The sequence below is a fragment of the Apodemus sylvaticus genome, chromosome 21 (genome assembly GCF_947179515.1).
Source record: "Apodemus sylvaticus chromosome 21, mApoSyl1.1, whole genome shotgun sequence".
In the NCBI taxonomy this organism is placed as follows: domain Eukaryota; kingdom Metazoa; phylum Chordata; class Mammalia; order Rodentia; family Muridae; genus Apodemus; species Apodemus sylvaticus.
Genome location: NC_067492.1, coordinates 18,260,609 through 18,287,165, shown reverse-complemented (window position 1 = coordinate 18,287,165; position 26,557 = coordinate 18,260,609). Strand labels below are relative to the sequence as shown.

The 26,557-nt window shown below is 48.3% G+C and overlaps 1 protein-coding gene across 1 annotated transcript in view; it reads right to left on the bottom strand.

Annotated features, from left to right (window-relative positions):
- Positions 1-8,371: 8,371 nt before the first annotated feature.
- Fa2h (fatty acid 2-hydroxylase) overlaps positions 8,372-26,557 on the bottom strand; it is a 52,243-nt gene continuing 34,057 nt past the window's right edge. Inside the window, exons 3-7 of the mRNA XM_052167144.1 lie at positions 18,817-18,959; positions 18,159-18,265; positions 11,220-11,392; positions 9,937-10,189; positions 8,372-8,451 (exon numbers count right to left, since the gene is read on the bottom strand). Of these exons, the coding sequence (XP_052023104.1) occupies positions 8,372-8,451; positions 9,937-10,189; positions 11,220-11,392; positions 18,159-18,265; positions 18,817-18,959 (756 nt within the window). The remainder of the gene's footprint in view (positions 8,452-9,936; positions 10,190-11,219; positions 11,393-18,158; positions 18,266-18,816; positions 18,960-26,557) is intronic.

Here is a 26,557-nt window from a genome sequence, read left to right as displayed (position 1 = left end):
AATGCACACACACTATCCCGGTAAATACATAAACGTGAGAGTAACCCCCAGAAGTGCTGAGGCGGTTCCTTCCCTGCAGGTGGCTGCTCCCTGCAGGTGGCTGCACTGTGTTGAATAGTCCTGGGGCTGGGGATGGGAGCAGTGGAGGGAGTTTAAGGGAGTGTAAGGCTACCCAAGTAGGGGTCGATTCCTTTTTTTTTTTTTCTTTCTAAGGTCATCTCCAAACTTTGTTATTTTTCAAGGTGAGTTTATTATCAATGTCAGTTATATCCCTAGGTAGCCAGTATAAGAAATACTTTTTCAAAAAAGAAAAGAAATACTTTTCATTAGCCAGGTGGTAGCTTGAAGCCCAGCACTCGGGTTCTCTGAGAGTTTGAGGCCAGCCTGGTTTACAAACGGAGTTCCAGGACAGCTAAAGCTACACAGAGAAACCCAATCTCAAAAATAAAATTAAAATAAAATAAAATAAGGAAAGAATGAAAGAGAGGAAGAGAGAAAGAAACAAAGGAATGCTGTTGACTTACTCAGGATACACACACACACACACATACATCTATATGTACATACATCTGGAAAAGAATAGAAATACATTGTATGGGCAGACATTTTACTTCGAGGTGACACAGTTGGGGGCTGTCTGGGGGCTTAGTTACCTGTTTTCTCATTTCTTTGCCTTTTCTCATTTGTTGTCTCTTACAGACATTCCCTACAGGGTCTCATGTAGCCCAGGCTGGCATGGAACTCACTGTGTAGCCAAGGATGTTCTTGAACTGTTGGTCCTTCAGCCTCCCTTCCTGGATCCCGGGATAACATCCACCACACCCCGTTTCTGTGGTGCTGTGGATTTGAACCCAGGATTTTGTGCTTGCTAGGCAAGTTCCCTATCACTGAGCTGCATTCCAGCCCCATCTTTGTTTTGTAACAAGGTCTCTCTAAGTTACCAGAGCAGGTCTTGAACTTTTGTGACACACACACACACACACACACACACACACACACACACCCTGCCTTTCTTAGCCTCCCATGTGTCTGGAATAACAGACTCAGGACACTCAGGACACTTTGTAATTGTTCTCCATCCTCAGTTTTCTTAGGTCTAGAGATTTATGTATGTGATTGATTTAGGGTTTTACTGCTGTGAACAGACACCGTGACCAAGGCAATTCTTATAAGGACAACATTTATTCGGGGCTGGCTCACAGGTTCAGAGGTTCAGTCCATGATCATCAAGGCAGGAGCATGGCAGCATCCAGGCAGGCATGGTGCAGGAGGAGCTGAGAGTTCTACATCTTCATCTGAAGGCTGCTAGCAGAATACTGACTTCCAGGCAGCTAGGACTAGGGTGTTATAGCCCACGTCCACAGTGACACACCTACTCCAACAAGGCTATGACTCCTAATGGTGCCACTCCCTGACTCAAGCATATACAAACCATCAGAGTGATGATAGATTGTGAGTCAGCTCTCCTGGCAAAGAGTTAGCAAAGGCAGAGGAGGGAAAAGCTATCAATCATGTGACCCCAGGGCCAGTGGGACAGCTCAGCAGGCAAAAGTGCATGCCTCTAAGTGGGAGGACCTGAATTCACCTGAAACTCCACAGTGAAAGGAAAGAAAAGATGTCCTGCAAGGCGTCCTCTGACCAAACCTCACCATGGACATATGCCTACACACATATTAACGGCAAAGAAGGATATGTTCTTCAAGGAAACTTACTAGATTCTTGGGGTAGTCAGACAGATTCCACGGGGAGAGGGCAGCACTTGAAGCTCCAGGACAAAAGGCAGCCACCACTCTGCCCAAGGCCATTATGGAAAGAAGTGGGTAGTTGTGTGAGCTCTCACCAGTCAACCGTAACAGTAGCTGAACTGGGCGCACTGACCTGCTAGAACTGGAAGCATCCCGTATGAAAGCTTTCGAAGAGGATTTACTAGCATCCCACCATCTGTGTGCGAGATACCCACTTCTTATGCATCCTCGCCAGAGTCGTGTTCTCTTGCTGGCTTTTTTTTTTTTGTTTTTGTTTTTTGTTTTTTTTTTTTGGTTTTTTTGAGACAGGGTTTCTCTGTATAGCCCTGGCGGTTCTGGAACTCACTCTGTAGACCAGGCTGGCCTTGAACTCAGAAATCTGCCTGCCTCTGCCTCCCAGAGTGCTGGGATCACAGGCAGGAGCCACCACCTCCCGGCCTTGCTGGCTTTTTTTTTTTTTTAAGCTATTTTAATAGGTGTGTGGACATCTCAAAGTGACTTTAATTGGCATTTTCTTGGTGAGCAATGATGGTAAATATCTTTCATGGCTTCTTTGTCAGAAGTAATTGTTTCCAGCCCATTTCCATTTGTTATATTTTACTGATGAATTTTGAGAGTTTATGTGTCACAAATTCTTTGTTCAGTATTTAGGATCCCAATGGCAGTGGAGTAGCAGCTAGGCACAAACTTGCTGTAAACTGCAAACCTTATATAAAAACGAACCCTAAAGGAGTGTAGATTTAAATGTAAAACGGAACTAATAAGACTTTTAGACAATGGTATGAAATGAGCAGAATTAAATATAGAAAGAAATCTTTTCTTGCTGAGAAAATTCTGGAAACATTTTAAATGAGTCTGATGAGATCGGTGTGTGTGTGTGTGTGTGTGTGTCTGTGTGTTTGTGTGTATCTGTGTGTATGTATGTGTATATGTGTGTATATATGTGTATATATGTATGAGTGCGGATGTGTGTGTGTATGTGTATGTACATGTATGTTGTGTGTATGTGTGTGTTTGTATGTGTGTATGTTTGTGTGTGCCTGTGTTTGTGTGTGTGTGTACTTGCACACGCATGTGTACGTGTACACACTCACCTAGGCAGGTGTATGTGGAAGCCGGGGGGGGGGGGGGGGGGGAGTGACATCAGGTGTCTTCTTCAATTACATCACCATCTTATTTCACAGGTGTTTTGTTGCTTATACGTATGTATACCATGTATATGCAGGGCCCTGGAATCCAGAAGAGGGAGGCTGGTCCCTTGGGATTGGAGTTACAGATGGTTGTGAAGGCTGTTAGGGTGTTATTTATTGAACCTGGTTCCTCTAGAAGAGCAGCTGTTCAAGTTAGGGTGTGTATTGCTTTGACAAAACACCATGACAAGAAGCAAGTTGGGAGGAAAGAAGTTATTCAGCTTACACTTCTGCTTGGCTGTTCATCACCAAAGGAAGTCAGGACAGGAACTCAAGCAGGGCAGGAGCCTAGAGGCAGGAGCTGATGCAGAGGCCACAGACGGGTGCTCCTGTGGCTTGCTCAGCCTGCTTTCTTATAGAACGCAGGACACCAGCCCAGGGATGGCACCACCATCATGGGCTGGGCCCTCCCCCACTGATCGCTAACTGAGAAACTGCCCTACAGCTGGATCTCATGGAGGCATTTCCTCAACTGGGGCTCCTTCCTCTTTGAGTCTAGCTTCTGTCAGGTTGACTCACAAAAGCAGCCGGTACAGCAACCCCCACTATAGCCTCCCACTATCTTAAAAGTTGTTTTCACACACACACACACACACACACACACACACACACACACACACACACACACACACACACACACGCACGTGCGCGCTTTGCCGGGTAGAGCAGGGTGTCAGATCTCCTAACCTGGAGTTACAGACAGCTGTGAGCCACCATGTGGAAACCTGGGTCTTCTGAAGTGCAACAAGTGCTCTTAATTGCTGAATCATCATTTCCTCGTTCGTCCCCGTCCCCGCCCCCAGCTTATTGTTTGATACAGGACTTCTCACTGAACCTAAAGTTCAGCGTTTCAATTAGACTGGCTGGCTACTGAGCCCTTAGATTTTGTCACTTCCACCCTCCTGAGCTGGAGGTACAGACGTGTGCTCTTTTCGAAGGCGCTGGGATCAAACTTCCGGGATGAGTGGTACCGCGCTTGCAGTGAGGATACCAGAAACTGCAAATTATCACTGAAAGACGTCGCAAAGGCTTTGGAGGCAAACAGCTGGCCTTAGTTCTCCATCTGTTGACTCATCCTTTGTCTTGTGTTTGGAGAACGGGGCAAAATAAACACAGGAGTGCACACACTGATCCGCCTCCACCGGTGCTGAGCGGGAGGGAACAGGGGTTGGAAGAGCAAGCGCATCTCGACTCTCGACTCAGCGCATCTCAAAGCCCCGCATCTGAAGTCTCTCTCCGTGTATTTCTTCTGCATAGTGATTGTTTTCACCCCTTCTCTGCTGACTACTTCTATGTTAACTTGACACAGGCTAGAGTCAGCTGAAAGGAGGGAACCTCAATTGAGAAAATGCCTCCATTAGATCCAGATGTGAGCCACTGTCTTAATTAGTGATCAGTGGGGGAGGGCTCAGCCCAATGTGGGTGGTGCCGTCCATGGGTTCTATAAGGAAGCAGGCTGAGCAAGTCATGAAAGCAAGCCGGTAAGCAGCTGCCCTCCGTGGCCTTTGCATCAGCCCCTATATAGCAATGTGGAAGTGTAAGCTAAATAAACCTTTTCCTCCCCAAGGTTCTTTGGCTATGGTGTTTCATCAGAGCAATAGAAACTCTTAATGAAAACTCCTTCCTTGGGCTGGAGGGATGGCTCAGAGGTTAAGAGCACTGATTGCTCTTCCGAAGGTCTTGAATTCAAATTCCAACAACCACATGGTGGCTCACAACCATCTGTAATGAGGTCTGATGTCCTCTTCTGGAGTGTCTGAAGACAGCTGCAGTGTACTTACATATAATAAATGAATAAATCTTAAAAAAAAAAGAAGAAAACACCTTCTTTATGGTAATTCTTCTTGGTGTGTGGCACAAAATTTTAAGTTCATTAATTTTCTTTTAATTTTGATACGAGATTTCATTTTGTATTTGTGTGTGACATAGCCAGAAACCGAACAGATGGGGCCACTCAACCTTGGACTTTCAGCCTCCAAAACAATGACACAAACCTCTTTTCTTAATAAAATACCTACTCTCGGGCCTTTTGTTATAGCTACATAAAATGGACTAAGGCAGCTGGATGACAGGGGCAGCTATAAATAGACAGGTGATGTTTCTGAAGGCAATCCTAAGCCAGTGGGGGAAGGGAGTGATCAATGCATAAAGACTCTGGTGTCTTGTCTTCAAGGAGATGAACCTGGCACGTTTATCTCATGCTTCTCAAAGTTAACCCTCGCCCCTCCACTGCTCCTTACCTCTCAGTCATGTCCGCTGTCATCGTCACTGTTGCTCTTGTTGGAGGTTTTGCATTCCAGGGAGCCTAAAAGAGGCGAGGAGCCCCTCCTGCGTGTGTTACCCAGAACAAGAGATTTCCTTCTTTCAGTGTTCTTCGGGCTCACATGTATGTGTGGGGCTAAGATAGGAGTTCCAGTATTTTCAAAACTCTACACTTATTCTGCAATACACCTTATAGATGCAACTCATTCATTGGGCAGAATACATGCAAAGGAAACTCCAGCCACTGGGGTGGTTGGGAAATCCATATGACAGTGACCATTTCCTCCTCAAACAGTAGAAGAGAAGGAAAGTCAGTCAAGACAACGTTTTAAAATGAGATCACACAAGTGTGGTTTCTAAACATGAGTATCCTAAAGAGTCAGGGCTGCATGCTGTCGCCAGAGGGCAGCAGAGTCGAGGGTCCAGAAGAAGAGGCAAAAAACCCGAATGTTACTAGGCAGATCTGATGGAGACAAGGTTGACTTTGCTACAAGTTGCTTATTTTTCTAGGTACAAGATGAAAGGATACAAAGTTCAAAGCAGAGTTCAGAGTCCAGCGCTAAAGTAAGACTGAAGTAGAACAGAACTGAGGGGTAGTTCCTCCAGCCACCCAAAGACCCAATGATCTGGGGAGTGCTAACACCTGGCTGGGGCTAGGTGTTCAATAGACTCAGGCAAGGACAATTGCTAGATCAATAAGAGACAACTGTGTGTTTGCTTTGCTCTGATCAGAATTTAATCAGTTCTTCGGAGCAAGCTTCTGCTGAGGTTGGATACATTGTTTACATTCTATTGCCCTTGGCTACCCCCTGTAGCCTGCATTTGCTACTTGATGGGTTCTTTTTCCTTCCACCCTTCTCCGCCCCATTTCTTCCACTGTTTCAACCCCCTAACACTAGATAGAGAAAAAAAGGATAGGGGGGAAGCCAGCAATGTTATCGTAAGACTACTTCCGGCTGCTTAGGGGCGTCAAGTTCCTCCGGGTAAGTTTGATCTTCAGGATATTTAATTTCTTCTTGTTCTTGTTTCTTCTTTGCACAGGACTACCTTAAAAAAAAAACCAACAGCCCACTCTTGGGGCCCTAGCATTTATGTACCCATCCCCAAAATTCCCAGAGTCACACAATCCCCAAAACTATCTGCCATTGTCAGAATGGAGCCTCTGCTAGAGCATGAGGCAAATCACAATCAGCTGCTGTGGACAATCTGAAGCAGCCCCAGATCCTACGCCTGGGATTAAAATGAAAAAATGTATTCTTAACTGGTCACAGTGCAGAGAACAAGAGACAATGCTACAGTCCTAAACAGAGCATCTATATTAACTCCCCATCCCCGAGCTCAGGGCACATCACAGAAGAGGAGCTATAAAGAATGAAGAATGCTGTGAGATGCTGTCTTCTTTATGTTTATATGTTAATGTTTTGTATGTTTATTTTTTTATTTTTATGTTTATTACTTTTTTATATGTTTATTGATATCATGATCTGACAGCAGCTGTCATCACCTGTGTAAGACCTACCCAAGATCAAGTTAGCCAAAATCCCAGCATAGATGAGGGAGATGATTGCCAGGCTAGAGTTTATACTGAGGAACTGTGGGCAGTGGGTAGTCGTTGAGGGATGGGGAACCTTTTGGGTTTTCATTGATTGCTGGTTGTTAGAGATGGGATTTCTCTGTGGAGCCCTTGCTATCCTGGAACTTACTTGGTAGACCAGGTAGGCATTGAACTCAAGACATCCACCTGCTTCTGCCTCTGCTGGAGTTAAAGACATGCGCTATGAAACCCAGTCTGTCAGTTTTTTATTATCCTGTTCTCTGGAAACTGGGTACAACCTGCTCCATGTGACAATATCTTCCTCCTTCTAGACCAGTGTCCCTCCTTCCCAGTGATGACAGAGTCCAGTGACCATCAACAAACATCAATGGGTCTTTGTTGGTTTCTTCTCAATGTTTTATTTTTCAAAATATACAATTTATTTACATCTTTATTTCACAACTGCAGTTTTGTATATTTATCCCAAAATCTCTAGATAGCTTCACCGTAAACAGTACAAATCATAGACTGGTCACACTGCCTCTCTTTAGTCTTTGCACCCATTGGGTTTTTGACGAGTTTCAAGTAGTAATCGCTTGTGGGTAAGAAAGGAACAAAAAGGAAGGCAAGATGATTTTTTTTTTTTACATAAGCTCAATACATAGGATTAGAAAGGGCCATCTGACCAGCTACTTCATTTGGGGCCAGATTAAAAATATTTATGTAGTTTATAAATAAGACTGAGGAGTAGTGAGGGCTCTGGTTACAAGGAGGGACAGTGGGGGAGGGGAGGGGATAAGGCACACATAAAAGCCCCTTCTTGGCTTCAGGAGGCACTGCCAGGAGGGTCCTGAGTGGGGGCAGGTTTCTACCTGTGCAGGTGGAGGCCGAGTGTGGCTGGGGGCTAGGGTGGGACTTTCACCAACGCAGACTTCTCCAGCCTCTGTTGGGGAGCAGTTTTGTGGTCTGGGGGCAGCGGGGAGACAGAGAAAGCCGCTGTTGATTCCCAATGACAAGGACCAGGGCTCCTGTCAGCCTCGCAGAGGACGCCAGCCACCCTCGTGCTCTCTGCCCAGGTAGACAAGTGCTCCATTACTTCTGCTGAGGCAGCGGATGGTACAGCTGGTATCTGGGGTTGGCGGGGCTCAGAGTGGCTGTCCTGGGGTCTGGAAATAGCCCTTCATTTAGTTCTGAACCATCAAACTCTCAGGAAAGGACAGGAGAGTACGATGTGGCCACAGGCCCGCACGCCATGCTTGTGCTGTGATACAGGTCCCTCTGCTGCATGGGGAAGCTCCCAGGGAGCCCAGGGTTCTAAGGCACAGGTGGGGTCAGTTTCCTTCATGCCCCTTGGGGTCATTGTCTGGACCCCGAAACAGCTTCGACAGGAATGGCAGCAGGGAGGCCATCACTCTCGGGATGAGCCAGTCCCCGAGGGCCGCTTGGCTATCAAGAGGATGCTATCCTCACACAGAAAGCCAGAAGGGAAGCCCTGCTTTCAGGTCTCCACCAGGCCGCAGGGGTAGACAGAGCCCATCCTGCCTGGCCAAGCTGACCTCAGCAGGTCGGGGTGGAGGTGGGGGATAGGACCGGTAGGGGCTGGGGATAGACCGAGGGCAGAGCAGAGGGTCTAGGGGGTGTCACTGCATCTTCGGGTGGGCTTCCTCTGGAATGAGGGTGTGGAAAAAGTAATCCCACAGTTTAGTGCTGATGCCAAACCCTGCAGAGGGAGACAAACAGGACAGGGGATGCGATGCTGGCAGAAGACAGACATTTACCCGGGGAGGGGAAGCTAGGGAAGACTCAGCACCCAGGGACCAAGGACCAACCACCTGTGTTTGTCCTGTTTCTGGGTTGCCCTGGCTCTACCTGTGATCCCAGGTCCCCCCTCCCCCCTCCAGCTTCCCTATTCCTTGCTGGGACAAGTCCATTCCAGTCCCCGGGAGTTGTTCCTGGAATGCCTGCTTCCCTGACTTCTTTTCATTCAGTCTCAGCTCCAGGGACTCCTGCAGAAACCTGTTTCTTGAATTACATTATTTGGGCTTTACATGTCAGTATGGTAGCTACGAGAATCATTTGACTAATAAGTCTTGGGAGTGTGGCTAGGATCTTCAGAGGAACTCATTTCTGATTTCACTCAATCCAAATTATTTTAAGTTTTGATATGAACTCAAATATTTGACTCAGTTACTGGATAACTCAGAAGTATGTTTGAAGCAACTTATATTGGTGAATCTGTATTATTATTATTATGATAATAATAATAATACATTAATTACTATATGTGCATTTTCCTGCATATATGTCTGTGTGGGGGCATCAGATCCACTGGAACTGGAGTCACAGATAATTGTGAGCTGCCAGGTAGGTGCTGGGAATTGAACTCAGGTCCTCTGGAAGAGGAGCAGAGTACTCTTAACCACAGGGCCATCTCTCCAGGCCACATGAATCTGTCTTTTTAGTTACAGATTTTTATAGATCAAGTATTTCTGATATAAATTGAGCATGTGAATTGAGATACGTTCTCAGTAAAAAATACACTTAGAATAAGAGAATGTAAGCTAACTCACATAATGGCCTTTATGTTAATTCCAAGATGACAATACGCTGGTTATGCTGGTTAAATATATCATAATTTTTTTCCTTTTATTTTGTCTGTTTTGTTTGAGTCTCACTACATAGCTCTGGTTGGACTAGAACTATGTAGACCAGACTAGCCTGGTCTCACAGAGATCTTCCTGCCTTAGCTTCCAGAGTAAAGGCATGAACGACCACTACCCAGCCCAATGCATTCTTGCTTTCTTTCTTTCTTTCTTTTTTTTTTTTAAGATTTATTCATTTATTTTATGTAAGTACACTGTAGCTGTCTTTAGACACACCAGAAGAGGGTGTCAGATCTCATTACAAGATGGCTGTGAGCTACCATGTGGTTGCTGGGATTTGAACTCAGGACCTTCAGAAGAGCAGTCAGTGCTCTTAACCACTGAGCCATCTCACCAGCCCCTGCTTTCTTTTCTTTATGACACTTAACCACTGTCTGAGACAATCTTTGCCATGCATTGGTTTCCTTGCTTGCCCCTCTCTGCATAGCTGTCTAGACAAATGAGCTCTCTGTATATGCCATTTCCTGAATGGCTTTTAGTTGGGGCTGAGTCTGTTAAATATGTCGATAAACAAAAATAGATGCCGAGAGGCCCAGCCTTACCTGATTTCTGGTATTCGAAGTGATGCTTGACGTGGTGGGCCTTCATGTTGTACAGGTAGGAACCCTTGTGGGGCGAGCCAAAGTGCAGGTAGTAATGGGTCATGTCATAGAGGACATAGCCCAGGAGACCCCCAGCAAAAAGGATGCCTGCCACGGCCTCGGGCAGGATGAGCCGCAGGAACACATAGAAGAAGGCAATCACTAGAGAGGCTGGCACTGGGGGGAAGACCAGACGGGAGCCATCAAAGGGTGCCTGTTGGCAGAGAGGTGCGGGTGTCAGAGGCAGCCCATGGCCGGCGGCCGATTTGTGGCTATGGCATGTCACAGTGGAGATGCTTCTTATGAAGAATGGGGTGGAGCAGCTGGGTGTTCCAAGGGGGGCATTGAGACCTGTCCTGCAAAGGCTTGGTGTCTTTGCTCGCTTTGAGACAGGTAGGTCAACATGCCTGAGAGACCCAGATAAAGTGTCCTACTCCTTATTTCGTAGCCAGGATGGGACCTGGCAAACACCCTCAGGGCACACGCCATTTCCTAAGACCGCTTGAGTTCTGGGACTTGTTAGCTACTAGACAGGAGCCTTGACCTCAAATACCCAAATACCAAGTTCTTTGTTACAGGACTTTCAGGAGACTGAGGCTTGATGTTGTGTGGGGGCCTCACATCAGCAGCCGGGGGTTAACACAGACTGTGGTGAGAGGATCCTAGAAGCTGAACAAGATGCTTCCCTGTCCCCATCCTCAACCAAGGTTTCTTTGTTGAAGAGGATTTCCGGAGAGCCACAGACTCAGAGCCCAAGCCTTTGGCTCATGACCCTCAAAGGATGAGGGCCAGTTACTTGGTTCCTCGATCCTCCCCGCTTCTGTTTCCCCAAGGAATGGGCACACAGGAAAGCCATCTTCAGAAGACAGCTTTACCAGCATGAGGGGTTTGTCTGTTTTGTTTATTGAAGTCTGGTTCAATAACTGGAGGATTCCAAGAACACTGCTGGGTGAGCGGATGAGTGGTGAGCTTTAAAGATGGTGACGGATCTGGGCGATGCGGGTGTGCACCGCCCTAGGTAGGGCATGGACACACCTGACACTCATTGTCCCTACCTGACTTGGATCAGAACATCCAACCCAGCCACCACTTTGAGAAATCCCAAGCGTTCTTGGGTTCCATCACTTCCAGCCCAGAACCGGATTCTCGGGAAGGCTCCGGGGGCTGGTGGTGGCCTTGGGGCTTGGGGCTCGGCGGAGCTGGCTGCACATCCTGGGGCCTGGAGTGGGACCTGCCCTGCTCACCTTGTGGTGCTGGCCGTGCATGACAAAATGCAGCATGATGAGGTAATGGCTGTTGCTGGGGGGTTTCATATGGAACAGGAAGCGGTGGATGAGGTATTCCACAAGGGTCCAGATAAGCATGCCCAGCACGAAGAGGCCTATGAACACGGACTCTGGCACCATCACCGAATAATCTGCAGCAGAGAGAGGTGGTCAGGGTTGGTGAAGGCCATGCACACCTGTGCCTGGTGGCTCCCGAGACCTTGACTTGTCATCCGGGCTGACCCGGGTGTTGCTGCCACTGCCTAGTAGCTGTGGGCGAGCTATGCTGCAAAGCCTTGTGGTAAGGTGGGAAGAAGGCTGTGAGGATCTGTAGTGGGCTTGGGACGGGGTCTTTACTAGAGGAATAGTTACTGGTCAGAGAGCCAATGTTTCCCAGTGGGGGCTGTAAGAGGCACGTCTCTGGCCGGATGCTGATCTCTGCCTAGAAGTGGCACAGGGGAAGGAAAGAAGACCATCTTGAAAAAGCTACCAGGGCCAGGAGTCACCGATGGAAGGAATGAACAACTGGGGACCTTGTGTAAAGGTTACATGGGCAGGAAGGACAGCAAAACTTAAATACAGAAATGTCAATAGACTTTTAGTCACAGTGTCTGAGGGGAAAGGTCAGCTTGAATGGATGTGGAGAGGCTGTCCTGGGATCTTCAGGGTCAGAGTCCCTGAGAGCCAGCCCTCTGACAACATCCTGTTCTTTGGCTCTGGTCTTTGGTCCCTAGGAGACTTCCTCTCAAGCGCTTTCTGCGTTTGCCTAGGCTCCTCCGCGTCTGCCTCACCTTGGCTTTACCCTTTACAGTGAGGGCTGGTGTTCACTGTCAACCTGACCGGATTTAACATCTCCATGGAAATGCACCTCCGTGTGTTTCTGTGAGGGCATTTCCAGAAACATTTTCACAGAACGGGGAAGAGCGGCTGAGTGTGGGTTGCACTCTTTCCTGGGCTGGTGTAAAGAGAAGTGAGTGTGCTCATCTTTCTCATTCCCTGTCCGTGGGTACGAAATGACCAGTGGATCCATGCCCTGCTCCAAGACCTCCCAACCTTGATGGTCTAGCCTCAAACTAGGAGCCAAACCAATCACTCTTGTCCGGCGTGGTGTCAGAGAAACTAGGAAATTAATTATACATCCCTCCTCCTCACTGCTGCTTTAGCTTCTCTCTCTCTCTCTCTCTCTCTCTCTCTCTCTCTCTCTCTGGTTTGGTTTGTTGTTTTTACATTTTAAAACTTTGTTGTAAATTACATTCTTGAAGCAACATTACTTAGGAAGCTATAGTTATTTGTTTATTTGTGTGTTTTTATGTGTGTGTATGTGTGTGTGTGCACATGAGTATGCATGTGTGGGTCTTCTCTGTGTGTCTGTCTCTCCCCTGTCTCTCAAAACAGCCTTATTGTAAGATAAAATCTTAAGGGACTGGAGAGATGGCTCAGTGGTTAAGAGCACTGACTGTTCTTCTAGAGGTCCTGAGTTCAATTCCCAGCAACCACATGGTGGCTCACAACCATCTGTAATGGGTATCTGATGCCATCTTCTGGTGTCTGAAGAGAGTGACAGTGAACTCACATACATTATATATATATATAAAATATATAAAATCTTAAGCATACCATATTGATGCATTCCTGTAATTCCAATATTCCAATAACTGGGAGGCTGAGGCAGAGGATTGCTGGGCAGTAGTGGCACATGCCTTTAATCCCAGTACTTGGGAGGCAGAGGCAGGTGGATTTCTGAGTTCAAGTTCAAGGCCAGTGTGGTCTACAGAGTGAGTTCTAGGACAGCCAGGGTTACACAGAGAAACCCTGTCTCAGAAAAACCAAAAAAAAAAAAAAAAAAAAAAAAGAAGGATCACTAGTTTAAAACCAGTTTAGGCTACACAATAAGAGCCTGTCTCAAAAAGTATTCTTGTAACATTTCACCCATAAAGAAAAGTTCAAGACTGGAGAGATGGCTCAGCAGTTAAGAGCACTGACTGCTCTTCCTGAGGTCCTGAGTTCAAATCCCAGCAACCACATGGTGGCTCACAACCATCCATAATGAGATTCAACGCCCTCTTCTGGTGTGTCTGAAAACAGTTACAGTGTACCTACATATAATAAATAAATCTTTAAAAAAAAAAAGAATAGTTTGGTGGGTTTTTGGTGTTGTTGTTATTATTATTATTGGTTTTGTTTTGTTTTTAGCAGATTTTGAGCTGTGTGTCCATCATCATTCATGTGCTGGGACTGGATGTCCCTTCCCAGGCTCTACTGTGGAAACTATGCCTTTGTCCCTTGACGCCTTCACTCCCCCCGCCCACTCTGTTTACTGAGTTTAATCACAGGCTGGCAGCCCCCACATCTCCTTTCTCCCCACCTTTGGTCGGCCATTTGCCGCTGTGTATCTGCACCTGGTGTACACAGGACTCCAGGACTAACCCTTCCCAAATGAAGCTGACTGCCTTCCCTCACCCCTCCAGGTTTGTCACTGGGGTGTCCTCCTCTCAGGATACCCACATGTTACCAGAGCCATAGGTTATCTTCCTACTTCCAGCAGTGACCAGGACCTGTCGCCCCACCCACGTCAGATATTGGCAAAGTGAAAGTAGCCACGGGCAAGGGCCACCGAGTGCCTGCTTCCAATCATGTGAAAGTCCAGGCCGAGTACATCCGTGGACACAGAGAGAGTGGTGGCCACTGTGGGGAGGAGGGTGGAGAACGGGGAGCGACTGAGTTTCCTTCTGAGGCGTTAGGATGCTTGGAACTATATAGGGATGGCGCCTGAGCTGAAGGCCACTGAGCTATTCAGATCAAACCGGTTCCACCATTTGTGAGCCTCGTCTCCGCTGGCATTTGCCTGTTACTTATTATTATTGTGATAGCCTCCCCATAAGCATATGGGCTTGTGGGGGGGGGAGGGGAGCATAGAGTTGTTTTTCCTGACAGCCTCTTCGGTGCTAAAATTACAGCCATGCGCCACCATGCCCAATCTGTAATTTAAATCTATTTGTCTACCCACTCATCATCCTAGCTCACTATTTTTCTTTCTAGATATTTATTTGTGTGTGTGTGTGTGTGCGCGCGCGCGCATGCACCGGTTCATAAGACAACCAGAGGTGTCTGATCTCTTAGAGCTAGATTTTCAGAAAGGTCATCAGCTGCCTGACCTGGGTGCAGACTGACCTGAAGCCCTCTGTCAGAGCAGTGCCTTCTCTTCAACCCCATGTCATGGTTCTGAATCCCTTGACCCCTTGGCTCCCAGGGTGGAGTCAGACCTCCACTCCTGCTTCTATAGCTTGTTAACTTGTTCTGTGACACCGCCCGGTCTTTAACCAAAGTCTAGTCCCTCAGATACAACTTCCCTGTCCCTCAAGCCATGTCCTCTAGACATGTCACCTACACGGAGGCTCAATCCAAGCACTAGTGGCTCCTTAGATGTGCTGTGTCTTTTTCTCTGGCACTCCCGATCTTGCTGGTGGCCTGTTCCCTGGAGTCCCCTTGCCTTTTTTATCCCTGGGGACCAGCTCACATGGCCCATGCAGATGTCCCTGCCCACTTCCGGCTGACTGGCACATCCTGCTCTGCCCTCGGGTACCACTCTCAAGCACTAGGTACTGTGCTGCCATCTGGTACTTTGCCCCCAACGTGGTGGTAAGTTCTTTATGAGTGAGTTCTTCTCTATGTGTCCAGTGCTGAACACAGGAGGTTCACAGAGACTTATCGGGAGAGAAGAGGGTCGAGAAAGTCCACTGTAGCTTTGTGTCTGGATGAACTTTGATCTGGGCCACCCTATGAGCAGACTGGGCTCAGAGAGAGATGGCGTTGAGAGGTCCCTCTGAGGGACCCAGGCCATCTGGACACTGTAGGCAGGCCCAGGCACGCTGCCGAGGGAGGGAGACATCCTGGGCAGATGGGAGGCAGGAGTGACCACTAGCTTTCTGCCTAGAGTCAGGCTGTCCTTGTTTACATTAGCGGTCCCAGAGTTGCACAGAGAGGCGCTGTCGCTGTCATTTTGACAAATGGCCCCAAGTGACTCTCCAGGTGCTCGGGAATTACCCTCCCCTGGGAATGAACATGAGATGCGGCTTCATAGGCTCCCATAGGTCCCCTAGGTCCCTTAGGCGCCACCCCTCTCTGAAGCTAACTCCCTTGAGCTTGTAGTACGCCCGAGACTCTAACCTCTCTATTTCTTTCAGGGCAGCACTTGTCCAGCAGCTGCAATGGGACCCCACTGAGTGTCCCTTTACCTGGCTTTGAGAGTTCTTATTTTCTCTGCCTGTGCCTTGAGTGGCGATCTGCGGGGATGAGGAACGCTACAAGGCAACGTGTCTCTCACGTCACCGTTGCTGGCATGGTGGCCACAGGCTTACTAGCCTACCACACTGGACCTTTATTACACAGGCACAGTTTAGCTGTCTGCAGAGGCCTGTGGTGCTGTGGAGCCCTCAAATCACTGTCCTGGCTGTGCAGAACAGCCCTTTCCTATAGGTCAAGCCTCCACCCGCCTCCTCACCCCAGCATCACCCAGTCTGCCCATCCGGATGGAGCTGGTACTGAGTGACATCTCTGGAGAAATCCAGCAGAGGGACCTGGGCCAAAGCTTTAGGGTCCCCTTCCCCCTCTGGCCACCAGCCCTGGCTGCCCTGTCACTGTTGGTAATTGTTAGGGGAGTGCTGGGCAGACAGTGGGCGATTCAGCGAGCAGGACTCTGAGCAACAAGCCCTGTGCTGTGCCTGAGCTATTCAGCGTGGGCCGAAAGGGTAACGGTGGCTAGTGGGATGTGCGCGGGAACCCTCTGGGCTCTGGGCTGGGTTGTGGGGGCACTTCCCACAGCTTGTTCACCCCCACCCTATCTTGGGTGAGGCAGATAAAGCGAGGGTCTCAATGCTGTGGGAGGCCCTTGACATGCTGCCCTCAGGGGATACAGGATGAAGAGAAGCCTCTGTGTGTGGAGGAAGGAAACTGTCTGGTGCATGTCGTGTCGGGAACAAACTGTGATCAGGCGAGGGAAAGTAATACCCCTCAGGTGCCAGACAGATTAGCTAGTCAGGAGGCTGAGATGATCATCAACTCTGAGCGGAGATGGCAGAGTAGCCACTCTGAGAGAAACTCAGTGCTACGTGTTCTTTGGATAATAGCTCATGTCAACCTCTCTCTGTCCCCCACCCCCTAACTAGAGGCTGCGGGGATAGCTGGTCTCCACGTCCTAGGCTACGACAACCCTGAGTCACTTGTTTGAATTTTTCAGGCTCTATTATGTGACTGTGTGCTCCTTTATGTGTGTGTGAATACACATGTGTCTGCAGGTCTGTGGGAAGCATGTGGAGGTCAGAGGTCAGACAGCTGTGGTTGTGGCTCCTCCTCAAGAGCCAGCCACTTTCTTTTTTGAGACAGGGTCTCTCACTGGAACTTGAAGCCGAATAACTAGGCTAAACTGGCTGGTCAGTGAACCCCAGGGGTCCGTGTGTCTCTGTCTCCTAAGCTCTGGGATCATGCGTGCTCACCACCAAGCCTGGATGTTTATATAGAGTCTGCGATCAACCGGGTTATCTCCCCAGTCCCTTCCTCAACTGTATTTTTAAAAACTGTGGGATAATATTGCATGCATATAACCATGTGCTCTGTGTGACACGTGTGTACATTCTGGAATAACTATGCTTCCTCAGCTCTGAGAGGACAGAACAATAGAGGAAGGAGTCTCAGGGAAGTACCTGGTCTGGCACAGGCTCCACACTAGGTGGAAGGGATCGGGTGTCATTGCAGCCCTTAGCTTTGAAGATGGTCTCAGGTGCTTGCAAATCCTTTTCCCATGTTCTCCTCCAATTTGATGTGAGCATGGACTCATCTGATTTCAGCTGTGCCACCTCATACACCACTTTCGTGTCTATCTATCCATCTATCTGTCCATCCATCTATCTGTCCACCCATCTATCTATCTATCCATCTGTCCATCTATCTGTCCATCTACCCATCTGTCTATCTACCCATCTACCCATCTACCCATCTACCCATCTACCCATCTATCTATCTATCTATCTATCTATCTATCTATCTATCCATCCATCCATCCATCCATCCATCCATCCATCCATCCATCCATCCATCTATCTACCATCTATTGCCCTTTGAAACAGAGACTCATTATATGACCCTGGCTAACCTCCTTGGATATGCTATGGTAGATGAGGCTGGTCTCCAGCTTACAGTAATTTCCTGGTGTTTGTTCTTGAAGTGCTAGGGTTACAGGTGTGCACCACCATGCCTGGTCTTCATTTAGCCTCTCAATGAGGAATTCCAGGCTGTGCATTCTCTGTTATCTGAATTAAGACAGAGCCTTACTATGCAGCTCTGGCTGCCCTGGGACTGCTAATGTATATAAGAATAGCCTCAATTTGTAATGCTAGTCCTGTCTTCACTGCTGCTGCTGAGATTATTGAGCAGGGGGCGTACCTACCACAACCAGCATATTCTCTGGTTTTGTTGTTGTTGTTGTTGTTTTAAAGATTTATTTATTGTTATATCTAAGTACACTGTAGCTATCTTCAGATGCACCAGAAGAGGGTGTCAGATCTCATTACGGATGGTTGTGAGCCACCATGTGGTTGCTGGGAATTGAACTCAGTGCTCTTAACCGCTGAGCCATCTCTCCAGCCCCATATTCTCTGTTCTTAATCTCAGTGAGAAGTTCCCTTCCCCGGTCCTTTTATTGTTGTGGCATTGACGATATCATTTTGTTTAGTTTCTGCTTCTGTGATGCTCATTTTTGGATCCATGGGTTGTAGAGGATGACTTTTTCCATGCTAAGCTACATTTTGAAGTGTTTGTGATGTGGTTTTCTACGTTCATAGAAACTCAAGATCACGGAGAACACAGTCTCCTGCCTTCAAGACCCATGGGGACAAGTCAGGGGGAAGCCAGTTGTAGTGTTACCTCTTGTGAATGATGCGAAGAGCCGAATGTTGTCCTGGGTAAGGGTTCGATAGTAGGACCAGCTGAGGTACAGCACCAGGGGCACCCAGATGATGGGGACACTATACCTGTGGGAGGGTCATCAGGGTGAGAGAGAAGACACACACGGGGGGGGGGGGGGGGGAGGGGGAGACGACACAGTCTAGCTTTTCTGAAGCATACATTTTAACTATGGAGGGAGGAGGAAGGTAGTGTGGGAGCTGTGGTCCAAAGGGACAGCAGAGGAAAAGAGAAGCAACGCTGTGAGTCTGCCCCTCTCTTGAGCTGAGTCTTGAGCAGAAAAGAATTATGGGATACTACAATTACTGACTCTGGGCAGCTATACAGACACTGCCCTCTTGTGGCAGGAGGAAATCAATTGTTTCCATGGGCATTAAAGGCTTCTGACCCTATATAGAAGTTTGGGAAAGAGCAGGGGCAGACACATGGAAGGATGTTACCCAGATAAGAGATGAAACCATTGCAGGAATTGATTATGGATATAGCCTGCCCCACCGTCCCCAGTAATTTACAGAATATCCTTATTGTAAGGAGCGACTCAACTTCTCCCTGCTTCTGTATTTTACTGGTATTATCAGAAGAGAGGGGTGGCCTGTTTCAGACCCTGCATGGCGCTCACCAGACAGTCTTGGAGAAGGCCTCGATGAGGTCTGAGTGGAAGAGGCGAATGGGCCTGGCCACTGGTTGGTGAACCCACTCGTCGTACTTTTCCCCTAAGTGGCCCACCTGCCACAGGAGAGGTTTCTGCCAGTCCACCAGGTCCTGCGGGAGACAAATCAAAACCTTGGGATTCCGATATCCATGTCCACATCTTGGTTATAGTATCCTGTTCCTTAGCGCCATCTCAGCTTGTGTGGTCTGCGTGGAGCCACCCACATAGGGGCTTCCGGAGAGAGAAATCCATACCTCACCGTACTGTCCCTTCCAGCACCAGGATGTGGAGTCCAGATCAGACCAAACAAGCTTAGGCCCAGAACCACTGGATGCCGGTTTCTCCCTCTGGAGTTGCTAAGTTGGTAGGTGAGTCTGGAGTGCCGTCGGAGCTCAACTAATGACTCAGACAGTGTAAGTACGGCTGGACCGAGAGTTAGACAGGTTGGAACCTGGTGAGGATGTCTAAGAGCCCATGATGGACTCCATAGATACAAAAACCAATGTATTCTGCATTGCTAGGGTCTACATCATAGATGAATGAGGGCTGTTTTCCTCCATTGCTGACTCTCTTCTTCATGTTGCCCCGGATAATTCACTGATCCATTCGTTGATGTAATCACTTAATCAGTTGCTTAACCCTTGATATTTGTGCAATTTGATATTTTGTGATGGGCGTTCTATGTGCACACTCAGCACGTATGCAAGAGACCACCTTTGTCTCACACAGCATGGTGCTTACCATAGAGACTCTGGAGTCCATCCTGGGTTCAAATCCTGCCTGTGCCACTCAGTGTGTGACTTTGAGAAAAAAACATGAACTTCCTGGAACCCAGTTCCTTCATCTATAGAACTGAATCGTAACAGTGTCTGTGGAAGGTACCCAGCAGGATGGAACATATTAAGCCAGACAATTTTAGAGCTGATTCAAAGATGCCACAATTGAAAGGCAAGAGGACTAGCATAAATGTCCACATTTAGGGTAAGCAAGGGAGACTCGGAACATGATCTGGGATTTGTTCGGAACGTGTAAGATTTGGCTAGGTGGGAAGGGTAGCGGCAGAGCGCATGAGGGCACAGATCTGAAGCTGAGAAGAACTGTGGCCATGTCACGGAGAAGTTCCTTAGCGCTGCTCTGTGGATTGCAGAAGGAAACCTGCTGAGCAGGATGTTCCATTCAGGTCTAGGACTTGGTGTCTCATCTACCCGACCAGCTGTCCCCAGACACACACACACACACACACCCACACGCACACACACAGACAGACAGACAGACACACAGACACACATGACACAAACCTCAGGGGACTCCCAGGCTCCCTCCCAGAGAAAAGATTTTTCAAGTTTAAAGATTTATTTTATGCATATTAGTATTTGTGTGTGTGTGTGCGTGTACATGTGTGTAACGAGAGAGAGAGAGAGAGAGAGAGAGAGAGAGAGAGAGAGAGAGAGAGAGAGAGAACTTGTAGAGGTCAGAAAAAGGCACTGGATCCCCCAAACTGGAGTTATAGGTGGCTATGAACTTCCTGTTGTAAGTGCAGGGAACTAGATCTGGGTCCTGAGCCATCTCCAGTCCCCAGAAACCCTATCTGTATTTGTGACACACTCACACACACACACACACTCAGATGCACACACACACACACACACTCAGATGCACACACACACATTCAGATGCACACATACACACACACATGCACACACACACAGCTTTAAATCTGTGTTCTGAGTCACAGAGTACAATACACAATCATAAATAGGTTAACATGGACATATAGTGAGGAAATGTGTCCAAAGTTTTACTCATAGGATTACAGAGCCAGAGGTCATGAGAGGCCTTACTTGAGGGGAACGAGATGTACTTGGAGATTTCTGATGACTTAGTGTATTGAATAAGATTAATCTGAATTCCAAACAGAAAAGAGCAATGCACTGCACTTAAAGTCAGGGCCCATTTTAAAGTCCCGGCCTTGCTGCTCCTCTGCTGTGAGGTCCTGAGCAAGCGTCCATCTGTGCCTCTCAGAGCCTCTCAGTTTCTTGTGGGTAAAGCCGGTAGCCCAATAACCCGCCATCAGAGTGGAGATCTTCAATACAAGACATCAGTCTTCAACAAAGGGAGGCGGGCCCTGCAGGAGGAAGGGTGGAAGGACAGGGAAGGGAAGAAGAGGAAGGCCAAGCAGGGGTGGGGGGGTGAGGGGGAGAGAGAGAGAAAGAGAGAGAGAGAGACAGACAGACAGACAGACAGACAGAGACAGACAGTAGTTTGGGCAACCCGCCTGCTTATCCTTCACAGGGTAAGTTCCTTGCCAGAGCTGGCTCTGCTCAGAGGTCTCCCAGGAACCAGCCCCCTTTTGTTGCTACTAGTCTCTAGTCTCTCTGAAGCTCTTCTACAGTTGCTACCAGAGCTTTGGGAAAGGGCTCGTGGGTTCTGGAACAGTCAGGCGAAGCCACCAGTCACTCTTACGTTTGTGACCAGGACAAGAGGTGCCAACCTCACTTGGCTGTTGCTCTCCTCCCAACAGTCTCCTTAGCCTCATGCCTTGGCCCCACTGGTCCAGGCAATCTCATGATTTCTATGTCTATCTGGGGTCTTCAAGTATGCACACATGCATACTTTACACCAGGAAAAAGAACAGGAGGAACCTTCCGGTAGACCATGTGTATACCTTCTCTTGTAATGGCCTGCTGGGCCTTACCCTAGAAGGGCCTGTGCAAGGTCACACGAGAGCTTGAAGTTTTACCCCAACCTCAACACTCACTGAGCACGTGCTAAATGCCACTGTGACTGTGGGAACTCTACATGGCATAAGGCATTCACCCATTTCTCAAAATTCCTGTTGAACAGGTAACTACGATTCCTGTCACCTGCAGAAGTGACACTGATCTGTTAAGGCTGCCCTGGTATATCTTCTTGTTGAATTGCCCTTTTACTTTGGGAGGAATAGTCATCTGAGTCCGTGGTGTTCCTTGCCCTGAAGTCCTTAGGGTCTAGCACTGGTGGAACAAACACTTTGTCAGCAACCTCTGACTCATCTCTCCATCCCAAATAGGTTCACATTTATGCCTTCCTGCTGTTTCCTATCTCTTCTGTCCTTTCCTTATCTTATTTGCAATAATTTTGTGTTTTACTTTTAAGAAAATTTAAACGCATTATCTATCTATATTGTATGTGTGTATACACATGTGTGGGGTGCATGCATGCCACAGTGGACTTATGGAGTCCAGAGAACAACTTCTAGATTTCCTTTACCCCTTCCACCATGTGGATTCCCAGAGGCTGAACCTAGATTACAAATTAGGTTGTCTGCAGGTGCCTTTTCCTGATAGGCCATTCTACCCTTCCTGTGTTAACTATTAAAAACATAACATCAACACCTCCATTGATTTTTAGTGGTGTCTCTGAATTTTTCCTACTAGTTGTTGTCTAAGAGCAATACCTGCATCTTTTGTTTTGTACCTGTCTCAGATGAGAGCCCTGGATCTTCTATGCTCCTCATGACACCCATACACCTAAATTTCATTTGTGCGTTTAATCTGGCCTTAGATATTTTAAGAAAACAACTATTTAGGGTCAGTGAGATGGCTCAGTGGGTTTGGGCGCTGATGACCTGAGTTCAATCCCTGGGACTAACATGGTAGAAGGAGAGAACTGACTCCCCCCAACTTGTCTTTTGACCTTCACACAGGTGCTGTGACACACATATACACCCCAATAAATGCATGCAATTAAGAAAACATTGGGCTGGAGAGATGGCTCAGTAGTTAAGAGCACTTGCTGTTCTTCCAGAGGTCCTGAGCTCAATTTCCAGCAACTACATGGTGGCTTACAACCATCTATAATGAGATCTGAGGCCCTCTTCTGACATGCAAGTGTACATGCAGGCAGGATGTTGTATACATGATAAATAAATCTTTAAAAAAATTATAGCTACTACTCAGAGATATGGCCAGGTGGGCCTCTTCTCTACCCAGCAAAGGTTTTAGCAAGTTTTTGTTTTGTTTTATTTGAGACAGGGTTTCTCTGTGTGGTCTGCCCTTTGATGTCCTGTTGCCATTTGATCTATCGAGGTAGACCAGCAGGCCCTGACACCTTCTACACATGGTAGGTTGCTGTCTATAGTCAGTGCCAAGGCTGCCTGTGTTCTGCCCATTTTTTTACCCCTCACTGCTGAGGTAGTCTTCCTTGGTACCCAGGAAGGGTCACCTGATTCTGGGGACTGAAGGCCTTGCTTTACCCCCATAAACATCCCTCTCATCATTAAGGGCCAACAGCAACAATTTTAGAATAGAGTCTTTGTCCCATTATCCCAGGGGTGTAAAGTGACATGTCCATACAGGTACAGAAGTGCCAGCCTTTCTCCTATGCTTGGAGTAACCATATTGAGGCTCAGAAGGCCAACTCTTGAAATGCCAGGTTGGTTGATTCTAAAGTGGAAACCTCCTTATCTCCTCCCATAGCTTGTTCATTTGATGATTTTTTTAAAAAAAGATTTATTTATTTATTTTATGTATATGAAAATACTGTAGCTGTCTTCAGACACACCAGAAGAGGGCATCAGATCCCATTACAGATGGTTGTGAGCTACCATGTGGTTGCTGGGACTTGAGCTCAGGACCTCTAGAAGAGCAGTCAGTGCTCTTAACCACTGAGCCATCTCTCCAGCCCCCGCCTCCCTGACCCCCTGCCCCGTTTTTTTTTTTTTTTTTTTTTTTTTTTTAGAATTACATTTCATCTTTTTGTGTGTGCATGCATACATGTGTACAGGCTCTTGTGAGAGTGTGTCCCAGGGCACTAGTGGGTCAAGACTAGTAGACTAGACAGTCTCCAGGAGGTTGGTTTTCTCCCTACACCATATTGGTCCTGGAGAATGAACTCAGGGTGCCAGGCTTGGCATCAAACGCCTTCATGGGCTGAGCTGGTTCACAGGCTCCTGGTGGTGTATTTTGAGACAGGTTGCTATGCTATAGAACCCCGGATGACCTGGATTTCACCATGTAGACAATGCTGTTCTCAAATTTGAGACAGTTTTCCTGCCTCTGCCTCTCAAATGATGAAAGTACAGGCATGTGCTACTGTATCTGTAGCAACCTCAAAACAGTTTCCCAAGAGCTAAGCCCTTCACCTGGTGCTAGACCCTCCCTTCACCTATTGCTAGCCCCTCCCTCCACCTGCTGCTAGCCCCTCCCTCCACCTCCTGCTAGCCCCTCCTTCCACCTGCTGCTAGCCCCTCCTTCCACCTGCTGCTAGCCCTTCCCTCCACCTGCTGCTAGCCCCTCCCTCCACCTGCTGCTAGCCTCTCCCTTCACCTGCTGCTAGCCCCTCCCTCCACCTGCTGCTAGCCCCTCCCTCCACCTGCTGCTAGCCTCTCCCTTTGCCCAGTACTAGGCCCTGGTTTAGCTGCTACATGCATACAGTCTCTTTTTCCAGCTTCTAGTCCTCATTACTGAAGGACAGCATCTTCCCCATGTGGTAACAGGTTCTCACTGGACATTTCCAACATGGCAGCTGGCAGAAAGCTGATTTGGAGAAGGGGTAATGCTGGCTGACTGCCTTGGTAGAGTCTAATGAAGTAGAAAGGAGCTAATCCCTTCTTTACCAGGTGCACACTTCCTCGGGGGGCCCCCTGCCCTCCCACGCAAGTGGCTTCCTCCACTGAGCTGGCCCTTGGGTTAGTTCTCCCACTCCATGCTGCCTAAGGCTCTGGGCATAGAGGGAAGACACTGTAAAGGTCTAGGGTCGCTGTAGGAGGTGGTGGGGGAAAGGAGAGAAAAATAGGACACAGGTCATGCCTCCAGCTCCCGGGCATCTGGAGACTTCCGTGGCTCCTCTCACGTAGAGCCTGTGGGACCTGATAGGTATAACAGGCAAGCCTAGTGCTCAGTGCAGGGCTGTGTGGGTGAAAATGAGGCTATACTCAGGAACTACTCTGGAAGGGGCAGGTTGCTGGGCTCAGCGGCTTCTGTAGTGGTTTATAGACCTGAGCAACAGGCTGGGCCTAGGAGGCAGAGGCAAGTCAGTGAGCGTCTAGACCAAGCATCTCCTGTACCCCAGGCCCATCCCCCAACACAGCTCTGCCCCTGCCCAGCCAGGAAGGGGGAGGCTGCTCATGGCTATGCCAGGAATGCAGCTGGCAGCATCGAGCAGCAGGAGGAAAGGGCAGCCTGCTACCCAGGGAGTGGGCAGAGAGGGCCCGCTGCCAGGGTGAGGAGGGGCTGCCTCTGCTTTCATTTTCATTCCCTGGATTCCCTTCCTCCTGGGCAGTGCAGGACACTCCTCTGTGACTGCCTCAACCTACCAGCAAGTGCTTAGGGTCTGCTTCTCCCCAGGGGCAAAAGAGCAAGAGGTGGCAGCTGCCTGGTGCCAGTAGCTCCTCCCACTGCCATGAGCTCTAGCAATTGTTTAAGGAAAATTCCAGTGAACCCCAGAGCATCTTTCTGAGCTAGGGAGGCAGGGGAAGCAACAGGCCAGTCGGGAGAGACTCCTAGGGACAGAAAGCTCCCTAGGAATCCTGGCTACCTTTTCTACATCCTAGTGATGAGCCATCCTGGGGTCTCGCTGCATACTCATTATCTTCCATGAGCCATAATCTACGGATTGTTGGGGACTGTGATAACCTCCCATTACAGGTGGGAGCATTGGAGGCTGGCTGCTCAGCACAGATGCTAATTGGACCTGAATCTGAGCTCAGAGCCCGAGTTCTTAGCACCTGGAGACCTAGACCACCCATCAGTGAAAGCAGGGCTCTGATCTGTGGGGGCTCTGCAGCAGTGCCTAGTGTCAGCTGGAGCATCAGGCTGCTTGGCTGCGGTTCTGCCAGGATTGGTGCAGACCTCTCCTGAGCAGAAGAGGAGAGACAAACTCAAGACCACTGGGGTAGCTCTGGATCACCTGACTTCTCCTCAGGTCCTCTGCCTCTCTCCACTCAGGATGCATAAGGTCTGGAGAGTTGGCAGAGTACCCACAAGTGAGCCAAGCTAGAGCTCACAGTCTGGAGTTTTATAATTTCGTAGATGTGGGTTTGCCACGGTACCTTTGCTTTGACCCGGGTCCTTGTTGGCTTATGTTAGACCCTCCAAAAGACAGAGCCCATCTGGACAGCATCAGCACTTTGGCAGCTCTGTAGACCCTAGGAACCTGATATTAAAGGTTATGTATGGTATCGAGGTCAGGGAAGGAACTTGGCAGCACTGACCACTACACTATCTAGGTAGTATGCAGAGAGATGTTTATGCGTGCTTATATGTGTCTGCATGCACAAGTGTATGAGTACAAATGCATACATGTGTGGAAGCCTGAGGGGGACCTTAAGTGTCTTCATATTATTTATTTATTCATTTATTTACTTATTTATTTTGAGACAATCACTCACTGGTTCAAGAGTTCACTGGTTGGCTAGACTGGCTGACTCACAAGGATTGACCTGTTTACCTCTCTCCAGTGCTGAGATTATAGAGGCATAGCGTAGGTGCTGGGACTTGCTTGTATGGTTTAGCTATCTCCACAGCTGCACCGATGCATTTTGATTGGTGATGCACCTGGCTGATTTCCTACCCGTCTTTTGAGGGGAAAGGATAGCCTATGTCCACTTACAGCCTCGCCAATGTGAAGGAAGCTGTGATGCTGGAATCTGCCTTAACTTGAGGCAGGATAAGGAAGAATACATGGCCACTCTGTAGATGCCCCCAGAAGCTGTTTGGCTTTGTCCTTT